This window comes from Musa acuminata, chromosome BXJ1-4 (genome assembly GCF_036884655.1).
Source record: "Musa acuminata AAA Group cultivar baxijiao chromosome BXJ1-4, Cavendish_Baxijiao_AAA, whole genome shotgun sequence".
NCBI lineage: Eukaryota > Viridiplantae > Streptophyta > Magnoliopsida > Zingiberales > Musaceae > Musa > Musa acuminata.
Window position 1 is genome coordinate 24,093,717 of NC_088330.1, and position 14,455 is coordinate 24,108,171.

The 14,455-nt window shown below is 37.9% G+C and overlaps 1 protein-coding gene across 5 annotated transcripts in view; it reads right to left on the bottom strand.

The window, feature by feature from the left end:
• Window positions 1-202: 202 nt before the first annotated feature.
• The window catches only part of LOC135583992 (uridine kinase-like protein 3), a 29,023-nt gene continuing 14,770 nt past the window's right edge, over window positions 203-14,455 (bottom strand). Inside the window, exons 8-16 of one of the 5 annotated variants that reach the window (XM_065170419.1) lie at window positions 10,240-10,434; window positions 10,013-10,096; window positions 9,876-9,936; window positions 5,043-5,103; window positions 4,372-4,465; window positions 4,226-4,298; window positions 1,454-1,536; window positions 1,030-1,227; window positions 203-413 (exon numbers count right to left, since the gene is read on the bottom strand). In XM_065170419.1, the coding sequence (XP_065026491.1) occupies window positions 1,078-1,227; window positions 1,454-1,536; window positions 4,226-4,298; window positions 4,372-4,465; window positions 5,043-5,103; window positions 9,876-9,936; window positions 10,013-10,096; window positions 10,240-10,434 (801 nt within the window). In that variant the 3' untranslated portion in view covers window positions 203-413; window positions 1,030-1,077. Of the gene's footprint in view, window positions 414-1,029; window positions 1,228-1,453; window positions 1,537-4,225; window positions 4,299-4,371; window positions 4,466-5,042; window positions 5,104-9,875; window positions 9,937-10,012; window positions 10,097-10,239; window positions 10,435-14,455 lie in introns of those variants that run through there. The other 4 variants (XM_065170427.1, XM_065170432.1, XR_010501638.1 and 1 more) reach the window with 4 other exon arrangements.

Sequence of the window (14,455 nt, forward strand, 5' to 3'; positions counted from 1 at the left end):
CAATAGCAAGTTTTGTAAGTTCAAATCTATCAGCACCTATAAGTCATACCATAGATTATGCGCATAAGATATCAAATATTGAAGGATTTCATGCTTTCTTACCATGGTTACCTCATCTGATAGCGTGCTTCCAAGGGGAGAAAGGCAACCTCTTGTGTCAACTAAGAACAACTTCTGTAAACTCAGATGGTACACCACCCTGTGAAGTTGAACATGATATATAAAATAAATTGATATAAACTAGTGATAAACACTCAATCATGCTACGGTGCCATGTTACATTTTGTTCTGGACAGAGAAATTGAATTCTGCAAAGTAACAAGAAGTAGGAAAAGCTCGAAGCATGCAAATAAAATTGCTGCCAGAGTACACCCCCTGTAGTGATCACTTGCAATGAGAAGTATTACCAATACCTGCATAAGATGCCAAGCACATCATTATTTATAAGAAAAACATCATTAAATTTTGAAGCCACATTTCATAATGCAAACTAATCAAGAGCCTTGACTTTAAACAGCAGCTGTTTTTGTGAAAACTGTAACTTGTTTCTACTTTCTGAGTTAAGGAATTTAAAGAAAGTCATTACTATTGACTAATAGTTATTTATATGTTTGGTAAGCTACTTTAATGCATCATCTTCCTGTATTGCAACACAACACGAGATAATCCTATTGGAAACCCGACAGCCATGATAAATTCAACTTTGGAGCTGAATAAGCTGAAATTACTGGTAAATGTGCCATTTGAGAGTAATCTGAATTAAACATTTACAATCAATTTTCACATCAGCCAACTAAGATTTATCAAGAACCTTGTCTCAATCTCCATCCAGGGTTATTTTGGACATCACATATTCGAGGTGGAAAAACATGCATTGCTCAAGATGGATGTGACGAACTTAGAATTGTTAGCTATGGTTTTTCAGGCCAAAGGAGACTGAAATTTCATACTTATAATGCATAAGGATAGAGTTTATGATATTTAATGCAGCTTGTACATAATTATGTCTTCATAGAAGAAAGAACTTACTAAGTTCATCATGAACCATTTCTTGACTTTCGTTAACAAGATTGCCTCCTAATCATCATCTGTCCCAAAATACCTATCTCCAAACTCTCCCATTCCAGGAACAACACGGAAGTCTTCGTTTAAACCGAATTCTATCTCAGATGTTACAATCTTGATTCTTGGGAATCTTTTGCAAACAACATGCACTCCTTGAGGAGCCTATGACATCAGGGAAATCAAATAAGCATGTTGTAATCGTGTAACTAATAGTTAGAAGAATCTGAGAAAGGAAAAGATCTTTTGGTTAGTGTCAAAGCTTCAGTCTTAGAGAAGACACTTTGACAGTCTTAGAGAAGACAAGGAAACAAATTCTGCATCCGCACATGAAATCAGCAATAAACAGAAATTACACAAGTGATTCATGCATGGAATTAACTGGACTTACAGAAATGAGATTGAGAAATATTATATTGCTTTCTTGAACTCCATTTTGTAAGAGCAAAGAGATAGCTTGAACAGCTGAGTTCCCTGGAATAGCATAGAAGTGTCAGCACAAAATATGCAGAAGCAATATAGTCAAACAACTTGATTGCCTTATATCACTGCATATGTAAGTCAATAAACAAAAAAAGACTTTTCAAGGAAGTTACAGAGAAACTTTGAGCAAAGAGTATGATTTTGTGGCATGGGAACATTTGCCGATACCTTTCTTGCAAGATATGATTCTATTCCATGCCAGCCAGAGTGCCTCTATACCAGTTAGCACAGGGGAAATTTTGAACTAGCCATATGCTGGCATCTTCACTACAGATTGGTATTGCGTGTGCCAATGCTTTCTGGCATGATACATTTAGATCTATGCTGGTCTATACTAATCAGTATGACAATTTATTGATTTTGAGCTGTCAACAACAAGGTTTTCAATTTCACCCAATCTGGTACTGTTCGGTCAGTCTTTACTGGTCCGACCGCTGACCAAAATGCAGATTGCTTAAAAGTTAAAACCAAGTGCTCCGATGCAATTTGTTATTCAGCTCTTTTGTTTTCTTTTAGATGTCACATTGCCTAAACTATGGCACAGGGGTTGTGACTCCTCGTTCCCTCTTAGCCCTGCATGTGCCTGTACACATCGCCTTGTTGAAAGATAATGATGGTTCTAATGATGACATTATTTTTATCATAATCCCAAACTAATAATTTTGCATACTGCAGATTTCTTAGAATTATGCAGAGCATAAGAAAGAAGACTCATGCAAACCAGTTCACCTTTTGGGAGGAAATTATTTTATCACATTTCCAAATGAATAATTTTGTCTTGTTGAAAAAGGAAACAGTAGAAGAAAGTCTTTTACGTGCAACTCCAATGGTGTGTACTACAGATTTCTTAGGATTTTGAACAGTATAACTGGAGAGACACATGCAAGCTATTGACCTTTCGGGAGAAAATTAAATGGAGCTTGTCTGCAAGCTGTTGTGGTGGTAAATGCTATTTCTAAAAGGGCACTTGCAAACACAATGAGATCCAAAAGCTCAAAAATGTCTACAATTCTAGGAATAAAGAATCACTTTGGAGAGTCCAAGGAATCAACAGCAAGAGAATCCATTGATCCAACCTGGTATATATTGGTGACATCAGCAGGGATGTTTTGACAACAATCAAGATATTTCATCCGTATCAAAAGAACCATCCAACTCAGGTTCAGAAAATCATTTGTAAATAACCACGAGAAAGTGGGAAGTAACATGTCAATTATTATAGGTGTATCTTATCTCAGTATGAATAGTTTTCTACTGCAACCTAGACATCATGGATTAAACTATTAAAATAGCTGTTGTTTCTTCCTTATAATATTAACATCAGTCATCTACTTTATGCTAATGATGCCATTCTTCCTGCAAAAGAATGTCTGGTGTTTGGAAAAAAGACATTAACTTCTCCAAGTCTGTCCTATTTCTACCTCACTCTGATCCTAGAAAAAGGCAAAAGAGAAGAAGATTTTAAAGGGGGACTGGATGAGAAAGAAAAGGTTTCTAGAAGCAACATTTTGGTACCAAACCCAGGAGTTCATTTTCCCATCTGGGATATCATCATATTTAGTCAGGGATAGGGTGAATGACTGCCCAACTGGTTGGAAATAGTGACTTCTTGAACCAAGCTAAGCATACCATTTCATTTAATTCAGTGAAGCAAGCTACTCCAATATTTCATCTTGTTTAATGCCAAACTCAAATTCTTGTGATTGATCATGTAATTTAGCTATCCCATAGCTTCTAATGGGAGAAGGCTATCAAATGAGACTTACACTCAGTCAGTAGTTGATACTATACTAGGCCTTTAGAGAACAGTGATCAGAATGTGTGCAACCTCATGATTGAAAAGACTAGTCTAACAGCTAAGTTACACAGGACAACCTAAAGAATGATATGGTTTTAAGGATTGTGCATAAAATTAGTGAAAAGAGAAAAAAGATTCTCAACCAGGAAATTGAGGCTTTTTTGGATAAAAATTGGATTCCAAACTTCTGTTTCTCAATTGAAGAACAAAAGCTGAACTACCATGAACATCACGGTACCATTGATTGCAATTATTGTATTAGGCAATTTGTACATTTTCAAATGAGACATATTCCATAAAGCCAATAAAGCTACAGACTGGATTACCAAGTTCCAAAAACTTTTGCTATACATGTTACGAGGGAACATTTTGTTCTACAAAACCCATGGGATAGTCTTACTACAACATCTATGGAGTTTATTGTGACTGGTCAATGATATTAATTCTTTTATCTAAAAAGAAAATACTTACCAATATGGTCATAATTCCAAATAGACTATCTTTTAAATTTCTGACAAGAAATTGTTACAACCATGGGTCAACTGGTAGTGAAAGATGAAAGGACCAAGAAGCAAAAAGTGACAACAAGATGGAGTGAACATAAAATGAGTCTGAGAGAAATTCTTCATTCATAGCTATTGTGGAAAAAGATATCTATATATCAAATGTGCATTCCAACCATGAAAAAAAATCACAAAAATCAAGACATCTTTTAGAAATTCTCACAACCAAACAAACCATGATAAATTAAAAAACCCCAGTTAAACCCATTTAAGTAAATCGAGCTAAGAGGAATTTGACAATCAATGCATTAGGCACTGCATGAAGTTTGTTCCATTTTTATATGGAACAAATTAACATTTTTATATTAGATGAACCAACCTGTGCCTAGTATGGGATCCAAAAGCAGCACATTTCTATCTGCAATGTCCTTTGGAAGATTGTGATAAATTAACTGAAAAATAGACAAACTGTTAAAATATTAATCAGAGCATACTTAGTAGAAAATTGAGAAGTTCTGTGCAAACCTGCTGACCATTATCACCTTCCCTATGAATAAGGATCTTCCCGATCTTGATGCCTTTACAACATGCCCGCAGAGCATTTTCCATACTTTCACCGCTGGTGTACATTACCAGTCAATATTCACATTTCAGTTCCAACAACAAGTAGATGATGAGTACTTTAAAATGCTATTGAAAGATAGAGATAGGCACCAAACCAAAGGGAAATTAGTTGGGGAAACAAATCAATAGCCAAAAGATAAGTTTCTAGAAAAGAAGTGCTAATATGCGTTTCCGTTCATAAATAGTAAGATGATGCTTGCCAAAATAGGTGAAGAGTGGTGTAAGAACCATCAACAGCAGTCTCCCTCGTGATCACAGGAACAAGCAAAATGAATCAGGACGAGAGATATAAAGCTACGATCTTACATATAAGAAAGAGTATTGATGATTTTTTTTCCTTTCAAGCCAAATAGAAATTCAATAGCTTTGTAAGTTTTAACATCTTTGCCATTCTATGTATTGACTAATCAGAAAGTTCATTTGTTAAGTGACTGGAAATAATCATATCTACAGTGACCCTTTGATTCAATTAAAGAAGTGAGAAGTTATGAAGAACATCTTTAAAACCAACATTGTTAATAGCGCAAGCGAAGCAATACCTTAATGTTACTAATAAAATAAAGAAGCAATACCTTCTGATAATGGAAATGCCACATAACCTTTTACAAAATTCTACTCCAGTATAAACAGATCCTGAGAAAAGTAAAGCATCACCAAGTTCATTACTCACCTTATAACATGAGATGTTATGAAGAAATTACCCATCCGTATGGTATAAAAATACAAGTCACATCTATTCAAAGGAGAACTCTCTTAGGCATCAGTTCCCCATCAGCATTTTCATGAAAAGCAAATAACTAAAACTGCAAGAGGTAATTTACTTAGTTCAGAATTGTCCCAAGAAAGAAATTGAAACAAAAAAATCCAGAAAAGCACGGAGATATTATAATATTATTATATTATTATATTATTTATTTCTGCCTAGAAAATAAAAGAGATTTATCAACAAGCCATAAAAGTCAAATGTTATAAATGATACATTCAGAAGATACCATAGTGATGGTAAACCCAAACAGTACATGGAAGCTTGAAGTGGGGATAGCTGAAGATCAGTACAACCAACATATGTAGTGCATCAAACTTGATCAGAAATGTACCAAATAAAAAGTCAAAAACATGCAAAGATAATCATTATGAAAAACTTCAAGAGAGTCAGAACTATCAGAATAAATGCACACAAAAAAAAAAGAATCTAGATTTCATCTGGGATAAGTATATTTGTAGGAACCAAGATCAACACATGGTCAGATTCACAGTACACATTCAATAATTTCAGGTGTTCTGTCAGCCTATTGTCACAAGTTTCTCAATTTCTTACATATCTAAAGGAAAAACAGATAAACCTTGAAAAAAAAAAACTCATTTGCACATATTTCATTTGAACTTTCAAACAATGAACTGAGGGAATGGAAACTAGTACAAAATTCTAGACAAGATTTATTTTATAAACATGAAGTGGACATTGCTGAAGATATCTTCTATGGAAAGCTAGATATTTGTGATGTAAAAGGGGCATTAGGAGTACTGTGTGATTGCTATGTGTCCCTTGAATTAAAATGCAAATATTATATTGACAAGGGCATTAGGTGTATTGTGTCACTCACAGATTAGATTACTGGATGTGAAAATATATACAGAAAACTTAATACCTCTGAGATAAAGGTGATGACATGGATGAAGTTACTATCAAGTTGCATTAAGAAGTATTTAAAATGATAAACAATTACAGATAGTTCTCATCAAGGATGAAATAAGGAAAAACCAGTTGAGGAGATATGGACATGTTGAAAAATAAACTATGCACCAGCTTAATGAATAAATCAGGATTATTGCACGAGGAGAGATATCGAATGACCTAATAAAACTCTATCTGAAATAATGAGAAGAAACTGAGGGCTATTAATTTGAATGGTTACATTGCCCTTAATGGTGTGAAACAATCCATGTAACTGGCCCTGAATAGTTGGGACTTCATGGCTTGTAGTTATATTTTTATAGTCTGTCCAACCATATATTACCTAGAAATATAATACTAGACAACACAACCTTTGTGCAAAACTAAGTCTATACAAAATATTTTGTTCAATGAGAAGGTGAAGTTTGAAGTGAACAGTTCAGAGTCTTCAGACAAATCCAAACTATGGTATTATGACACAGAATTTGGTAAAAACTAGGTGCAAGATTGAAGAACGTGTTTTAGCCACATATTATCTATTTTTTTATGAAAATTTGGGTAGTTTCAGGTGAAACAGCCTCACACCTTGTATTGCATGAAAGATTCTGGGGCTTAGTTACCCAATTGGAACTTTTCTTAGCCAATCACATGCATGAGTCCAGTGCAAGGCTCATGCATGTGAGGTATAGTATCATGCCTCTTGATATTTATAGAGTTAAAAATATTCCTGATAAGAATGCTATTTTTAATTGGTCTACTTTTTGTTTGTTCTAAAAAAATAAAACATATAAGTACATAGATATATTTTGTTAACTATTCAATCAAACTATGTTATCCGAGTTGTTCTAATTTAAGTTGGATAAACAGTTACATAGTTTAGTTGCTTGAATTTGTACCAACCCCAGATTGAACTTTTGTCATCAAATTCATTGTGTAAGAAATACTTTTCTAGATAGTATAATTAATCTTAATTGTAAGTGATTGGTCCATTAAGACTCAAATCTTAATAAAGTTGGCTTTTAAGAAAAAGCATCCTTGTACTGAGATTTTACATACCATTCAAACCAATATATACAACCATCAGTCCGACTAAGTACCAATATTGCAACATATAACTCAATCAGTGATTTAAAAAGGCGCTCGGGCGAGGCGAGGCGAGGCCCAAGCGCCTCGCTTCATTTCCAAGCAGCACGCTTCAAAGAGGCGCCGCCTGGGCGCTCGCCCGAGCCCAGACGCCGGGCGCTTCGGGCGAGCACCTGGGTTAAACCAGACGACCGAACCAGCGTTTGAGGTCTGGTTCGGTCTCCGGTGCTTTAGTTGGTTCAATCGAACCAACTAAAGCACCGATATCAGCGTGACTTCCCCAACCCTAACCCTACTCGTCTTTCACGCTACTGCCGCCGCTGCTGCTGTCGATGCTCGCTGCTACCGTTGCCGCTCACCGCTCCCGCTCCCGCTCCCGCTGCTATTATTGTCACTGTCTCCGCTCGCCGCTTTCGCTCCCGCTCGCTACTACCATTGCCACTATCTCTGCTCGCTGCTGCCGGTGCCACTGTTGCCGCTTGTCACTCCCGTTGTCGCTGCTGCTGCTCGCTGCTGTAACTGTCGCTGCCACTGTCGTTGCTCGCAGCTGTCGCTCTCGCTCTTCTTAGTCAACACCCTCGGTCTTCCGACTCTTCCCTTACACTCTTCGATAGTATACTGTTAACAATATACAATATACAGTTAACAGTATATTGTTAACTGTATACTAGTAATAGTATTTGTATTTATTAGACTAATTTAATAACATATTTTTATTTAAAAATTTAAATAATTATATTATATATTTTTATATTTTAGCGTCTCACTTTGCTCGGGCGAGCGCCTAGCGCCTCGGGCATTTTTGGACCTTGACGCCTTTTGGCACTTAGCGCTTTTTAAATCACTGAACTCAATAATGGTATGATGTCATTTCATTTAAATTTTATTATTTTATTGAATGGTACTGGATGGTATGTCTCAATATACCACTCTATGAACATGCATCATGCTGATTTGATAGATTATTGAAACTAGTATTAGCAGATATTAAATCTTTGGTTGTGTAACAAGCCTAATTGAATATGAGAGAACCCATGTGATGATGCACTGGGAGAATATATAAACAATAAGATAAATGAAGTGTTAAATTTTGAGCATTCATGTTCTGACACTTGAGTAAGATAAATATACATACATCAAATCTCCATGCCATAAAGTGAAATTATGCCTAAAATATAGATAACTTTAAATAAGTTTGTGATTTGGTTTAGGTCAACTAAATCACAAATATATGTATCTTTTACGGAGTGTAATGCCAAATGTTCATCAAAGAAACAAATACCAGTTGGACTAGCATGCAGCAACCAGTATTTAGTAGTCCATCGAGGACCAGCGCCAACCACATAGGTCAACACTGACCGAGATTTGTTTTCCAATGATACCGGATAGTATGGAGATGATATATACAAAATACCAGTACAATCAATTACCAAAACTAGTATTGCACCAAGATCTAAACCCTTGATGTCCAGCATTCCTTAATTTTGACCAAAAATTGCAAGTCAACTTTCTCAATCCTGTTAGTATAAGTACTTGAAGAAATCAATATTTTATTATTTTTTAAAATCAATATTTTACTTAACGGATTTGTTGTATAACTACATTTTGTATTCACATTCTACTAAGGTAAAACATCAATTGTCTATATAATTTTTGTTATGTTTTCATTCATTTCCTTTCTTTACTTTCTCTATTCCGGCATCACAACAACGGTGTCAACCAGCTCAATGTGATGGCAAATGAGGATTGATAGTGCCACCAGAAGAAAGATTTCTTGGTTAAAAACATAATAATCTATATATTTTTAAAAAATTTAAATAGCACTGCTGACTCTTTGGAAGATCACATCCTGAGACTTATAAAGCCTCTTTGTGATAAAGGGCATGAGACCTCAAACTTGTATTCCTAGAGAAAAATAAGAGATTATTCTGACCATTATTGTTCATTTCTTACTCTCTTTCTCTCTCCCCATATAAAATTCTTTTTTTCTTTTTTTGCAAAGGGTAAAGACTGAAGATGAGATTTGATCCAGTACCTTCCTATCAACAGTCAAGATCTTTAGCAGTTGAACTAGTTAATATTTTCAAAATTTGCCAGATAAGGTTACGGAATCCTATCCCTTGGTAAGTTGACATGTACACCACAATCATCAAACCAATATTTTAGATATCATAAATTTATAGTTACTAGGATGATAATTATGGTATAATATACTACATATTATGCTACATAAGATTTCACATTGACGTTTTCATAGGTATCATAGAAGTAGTTTCTTGAAAACAACAACATCAAGGTATATTTTGTAAGCTCTATCAAATAATACTCATTTGATTATGTTCTAGTAGGCCTTGAATAAAATGATCAAATGATCTAGTAAACAAGCCAACTATCAAAATGTCAGTAAATCTAGGATACAATAGATGACTGCAGAGAATAAGAGAACTCTCAATATGGCATGCTCAGTTAGACCAATTTTCCAGTAGTCTTATATTCTAAAATTGCAGAAAGATGATCCACATAGTTTGAATTGGATTCATGATTACATATGTACAAAATAGTAAAGCACAATATTCCACATAGCATTTCAAGAAGATTAAGATTCTAAATTAGCACCAATCACAGGACAAGGGAAGAAAACTAATACCTGTTGGTGTGATCACCTGCTTTTCCTTAAATGGAAGATGACCTAGACCATGTTCAACAACCTATCACAAGAATATGTATTCAAAATAAGATATCATCAAAAAATAATCTCTACAACCAGACAAAAATCTTACTGACCAAACGAATCAACCGATCAGAATAAAATATGAAATCATGTGTAGTTGTTTTGGCATCACGTATGAGCGTATGCATGCCACGAATCTGCAAAAGATTTGCAGGATAGCTGTTCATAAGTAGCTATAAATATCTAAAACTGGAAAGTTAAAAGCTGACTAGTTCAGTTTCAACTTAATGACAAAATTCTCAAGAAAAATAATAATATTGTTGCAAACATATCTGATTACCTGGAATGTCGACTGGATGACAGAAAGGTTTGGATATATTTTACAGAGATTATGCTGACCAAGTTTTGTACGGATATGTTCCACAATTAAGTCAATTGCCACATGATTATCTCCACCACGGGGAATGATGATATCAGCATACTTCTTTGTTGGGAGTATGAAGTCATCAAAAGCAGGTTTTACAAATTTTGAGTACTGCATTGGTCAATTTATCAACAACAATTATTACATTACCAACAAAAGCAAGAAAAAAGTACTGATACCAAGTTTAATATGTGCAAGAACATGCGGCTCAAGAATTAATAGTTTAATCATAAATGACACTTTCTATCGAATTCAGTGGTAGGAAAAGTTACACATGACCCTTCTCTTGAAGAGGCAATCCTACATGGCTACACCAACAAGCTTTTCCTAAACCAATCACCATGATTACCATCCAGGCCATACCCAAACCTTTAGCTTCTTACTTTATTAGCACACTAAACTGTAGGAAGCCATACAATAATTTGATGGTTGGGACATTACAGCTTGCATCATTGTTGTTGTTGTCATTGTTGTTGTGATTGCAATATAGTCCTTCACAATGATATTGTGTCATGTTAAGGATTTAAATCCTGGTATGAAACCAATTTTGATAATTTACCTGACTATTATGGTACCAGCATATACTGAGTGAGTGAGCAGTACATCAACTTAGACTGTGTGGTGTCATCCATTGAAATAATAAAAAAAGAACACGACTGGTATTGGACCACATCACTCCTTTCACAATACTTTTGTGTCATCAATCTTAAGAAATTAAATCTTGGTCTAATACTGATTTTGAAAATCTACTAGACGTCAGTACCACCGCTATCAATAGAAGAAAATACTGAAAAAAACATTGACCTATACTGGACCATATGATTTGACACCAGTCCTTGGTCAGATCGGTAAATATGGTATACATCATGCTGATCGGTATGCCTCATAGTACCATTAATATACTGTAGCCTTCTCATATATATTTGCATATCTGTTTCTACTTTGTCAATAGTATCTAAGAGGCTAATAGTGTATACACTAGGCTCTTATTAGCAATATGAGATCACAAGCTTTCGAGTGCTGCAGTCTTCAAAATCGACCAATCATGATTCATCAACAAATTTGAATCAGGATAAACTCCTCAACAACAATTCTGATTTCTCAGATGAAATCAAATCAGTTTGAAATCATCCAGAATCTACTGGAACTTATTGGGATAATTCCATTTTGGAAACACAATCTTAATTTCTGGTATGTCAGGATCATAGCCATTGTCAGATTTGGAATGGATCAGAAAAAAATGAAATAAGATAACAGTGGGAGGAAGAAAGGAGAAAAGAGAGAATATTGAAGAAGAGAGGCGGGGACAATAGAGGCGGAGTACCAAAAAAGAATGATGGGGAGGAATAAAGAAGGGATCAAGCCTGTTTGCCTCTTGTTCTACTGGTCCAAGGTTGTCCTTGGCAAGATTAACAATTTCGTACCATACCGGAGTATCGAGCTCAATTCAGTATGGTACGGTACGAGTATACCGAGTGGTACACTCTAGCGTACCGCTCGGTGTATATAAATAAATATACATATATATATAAAGTTAAAAAAAAAAAAAGGGCAACGTCATCGAGGTGACGTCGCCTCGTTTCTTCTCCCCACGTGGGGAGAAGAAACCTCGTTTTCTTCTCTTCGCAAAGCCTCGACAACGTCGCCGAGGCTTCTTCTCCCCGCGCGGAGGAGAAGTCGCCAACAAGGTCGAGGCCTCGATGCCTCAAACGAGAAGGCAATATGCGGCTTCCGACGAGGGAGGGCAGCAATGGATCTGGATCGTCAAGGGAGAGCAACATCGCATGGAGATGTAGGGAAAAGGAGTCGCTCAGAGGAGCAGGCATCTGAGATTGGCATTCAGATGAATGGCCAACCCTTCGCGCAAGAGGCACCACGAGAACAAGCAAGCTTGGAAGAATACGTAGCGCACAAAGGTTGGGATGGCTGAGTTCGAGCTACAGTTCGACGTTGACAACTGTACTTGATGGTGCTCAAGGCAAGCGAGGCGCTTGGTAAAGGATAAGACCATGCAAGGTGGAATGGGTTGCACAGCGACCGAAAGAGTTATGCAAAGCTCACAGAGATGAGGGGAATTGCTAACTCGAAGAATTCGGTACTCATGCAAAAGCTTGTATGCGGACGATGGAATGTTCGCGGCCATCCCAAGCCGACCGAAACTCGACGCCATGGAGCATTGAAACTTTCTCTTCGGCATGAGAAGGATACCTTCGTAGGAGGCTGAAGTATGCAGCGAGTTTAGCATGTTGCTAGACCTTCAGTGGTGCAACGGGGGCTGTATTGACGTGGAGTCGCAATCTAGCAAGTGCATTTGCAGGAGGCAGAACAATGCACAGTTTGTTCAGCAAGTCGGAGTAGTCCAAGGGGATGGTGGTCTCCGAAGTTTTCAGAGGGAAGGAAACGAAGAGAGATGTTGCTCCAACGAGATAGATGCCTAGGAGGGATAAATCCCAGCTCTTTAGAGGGAGAATCACGTGCAACGGACCGTACATATTGAGGAGTACTTCAAAAACAACAACTCCACGAAGCTCAATGGACCGAGTGAGCGACGAGGAGTCGTCGCATGATCTCGCTTAAGAGAATGCATTGGTAGATGCATTGCGAGATCAAGTGGGAGAGCGACCCAAAGCAACACAAATGAAAGCACACTTGGAGTCGATATGGAGATCAGACTCAAGGGAGAGCTGACCCGTGGAATGGTAGGCGCGAGGGCCACCATCAACTCAATGCAAAACGAGGAGCGGAGCAACTTGGGTGTAACTTGGCGAAGTACCCAAGCCACATGAAGGGAGCCGACATAGAAGATGGAACATGGAGCGGAGGCACAAAGCTTCCCTTGGACAGAGGTCAAGGACATGAACTCTTGCAAAGGCAAGAGCAGGATAATGTTGTTCCATGGGTCCCTCATTCTGATAGAGCGGGCTCATCCTGCATTGTGCCAAAGACGAAAGGAGCTTCGAGGCACATACACCTTACCTCAGAGAAGCATTTGATGGAGGAACTGAGGCGACTCAACTTGCAGAGGCGTAGTTGGGTTCAGAAAGCCTTGGCATGGGGCAAGAGAACGCGGAGGCGAGTACTCATGAAGAATATGTCATAGTATTGTCATTCAAGTTGTCATGAAGGAAGCGGTGCGCAGCGGAGATTGTGCTGGTAGGGGAGCAGAGGCCCGGGATCCAAACAATAGTGCACCATTTTCAGCGAAGTCGGTGGACTTCTGGAGCTACTAAGCGACGGACTGTCCTAGAGCGGTGCTTCATTTAGGTATGACCCAAGAGCGGGTGGATGAAGGTCGATTGCCAAATGAGCGAACACAATCAAAGGTGGAAGAGGCCCTATGATATGTTGGCAGAGGCCACACATGGAGGGATCGCAATCCGAGTTCATCCCACAATGATCAGAATGGAATGGAGATGTCACCGAGAGGCGACATGGTGCAGCAGATCGTGGTGGAATAGTTCGTGGTAATGCGATACACAGATTGTAGTCTCGTGAGGGACTATCTCATACAAAGGTATGATCGGGAGCTATTGGGAGCTCCACTTCGGTGAACAACACGACGGCAAGAAGGGTTATGGATTCAAGAAGTGAAGGTCATGGTACCGCAAAGGCGGGTCTTCCGTGCGTACATCGAGTTTTGCATCGGATGAAAGCCTTGGTTATCAGCATATGGGGGCTGTGTTCCACCGAGGAAAAAGTTCGAATGCAAGTACCAGTGAGTCCCATGGGAGGGACTTGATCATGCAAAGGTATAATCGAAGCAGTTGGAGAGTTGGACTACTCCAGAGCCCATATTCGCTTAAGGGAGCCCGACAAGTCAGAGGACAATGTCGAGGAAGCGAACATTACTACCAAGGAAGCTAAGGAGAACAGAATCGATGTGAACCCTGCAACATGATGGTAAAGACCATGTATGGGAGTTGTAGTTTGTCTTTCTATCGACCAAGGGAAACTGCTTGGAGAACACAGAGGTGTTGAAGCAGGGGATCGAAAGGGACAAGGAAGCGATGACGAGTCCAGAGGGACTTAGCTACCCAAAACCAAGCATCGGTTATAATAGAGGTGGACTCGGAGAAGTGTCACAGTGCCACAGATGCAAATCTACCGATCGTGAAGAAAGGGATGCAGATGT